Source organism: Frankliniella occidentalis, unplaced genomic scaffold, assembly GCF_000697945.3.
Source record: "Frankliniella occidentalis isolate FOCC.00 unplaced genomic scaffold, Focc_3.1 Scaffold25, whole genome shotgun sequence".
Classification (NCBI taxonomy): Eukaryota; Metazoa; Arthropoda; class Insecta; order Thysanoptera; family Thripidae; genus Frankliniella; species Frankliniella occidentalis.
The window spans coordinates 620,734-622,194 of NW_026267155.1; the positions used below are offsets into that span (position 1 = coordinate 620,734).

General features: G+C 67.2%; 1 protein-coding gene across 1 annotated transcript in view; it reads right to left on the reverse strand.

Moving 5' to 3' along the window:
• Window positions 1–1,461, reverse strand: part of LOC113213735 (uncharacterized) — an 11,322-nt gene that overhangs the window by 6,555 nt on the left and 3,306 nt on the right. The window contains exon 3 of the mRNA XM_052265224.1: window positions 26–459. Within this exon, the coding sequence (XP_052121184.1) occupies window positions 26–459 (434 nt within the window). The remainder of the gene's footprint in view (window positions 1–25; window positions 460–1,461) is intronic.

Here is a 1,461-nt window from a genome sequence, read left to right on the forward strand (position 1 = left end):
AAAATAGATAAATAATTAAACTTGCCAGCTTCCTGCAGTCGAGTCTGCAGCAGCTGGATGGTCCTCGCCTGGCGCTGGATCACGGCCTCGCGCTGCGCCAGCATGCGCCCGATGTCCTTCTGCTTGCGCACGAGCCGCGACTTGAGCAGCATCAGCTGCCCGGACAGCACCTGCAGCTGCGCCTGCCCGGAGCGCGACACGGCCGCCAGGGCCTCCTCGTAGGCGAGCGCGCGACGCTGCCACTTGAGCAGCTGCTGCGCCGGCGCCGCCTTCCCGGCCGACGCCTCGGGCGCCTTCTGCTTCTGCAGCACCCTGATGGTGCGGAGGGCCTCCTCCAGCGTCCCGGGGTTGAGGTTCACGACCTCCTGCTCCGGGTCGGCCGCCACCGCGCCGTCGAGGGCGGCGCAGGCCTCGGCCTCTGCGGCCGCCGTGTCCGCGGCCTTGGGGCCCGTGTCCTCTCTGCAACAAACAAGGGCCGTGGCGGGTCAGAACAGTTGGGAACAGGGCGCACGCCCTCGCACTGCTAAATCCAATCCACCCTCCAACACACAAATTAGAGCAGACAGGGGAAAAGAACAAGCAAGCGCGTGGGGCCGACGGGATGGGGAGGGGGTGGGGGGTGGGTTGATAAAAGTTGATGAAGAGGAGAGCATTCTGTTCCGCCGGGGGTCAAACGGTCGTGGGGTTGCTGGTCGCAGTGGGATAGGTGGGGGGTAGGAGCCCACACAGGTCCTGCACGGCTTTGGAGGGTGGAGGGTGAAGGGGGGGGGGGGCTCCGGGGCCCCGTGATATACTGCGGGCTTTGGGCTTTCGACCGGAGCAGAGCAGGCCGATCCCCGCCGGACGGACCGGAGTTGGGTACCAATGCGCTCGTGGAAGCGAGTGAGAGGGTGTAGTACCCTCCCCCCCCCCCAGGTTTCCCACCCTTGGCTTGGCATGCCCTCCCGTCGCGTCGCGCCATGCAATCAGAAATTCTTTCCAGGGGTGAGGCGCTCGGCCTCGGCTCGGGTCACCTGGGCAGGGAATGGGAAGAATTACTCCCAGATGGGGGGGGGGGGGCGACCTCCACACACGCGCCACCCTTCCTCCTTCCCTGTCTCTCTCGCGCACCTGCGCAATCCTGGAGGGAAAGGGAAAAGGGGGGGAGGGGGTGGGGGTCAAGTGGATAGCTCCGGCATTCCTGGATACGCCAGGTTACGTACCCCGTTCCCCCGGACGACCCCCGGGTCCTCGGGCGACAGCTGCGGCCAGGCTCCTGCTCCCTCCGCTACCCCGACAAGGCCCTGCGGCGCCCCGCTGTCTCCGGGGGAGGGGTGTCTAGCGTGGCCCAGAAGGGGCTGCTGGGGTGTCCAGGGGGTGTCCTGGGCGCCCCGCTCTCGTCCTCCCGGGCAAGGAGACGGAGTCACTGCGGAACGAGAGGGGGAAGGGGGGGGGGCAGTGGGACATGTGGTACAAAGCTGG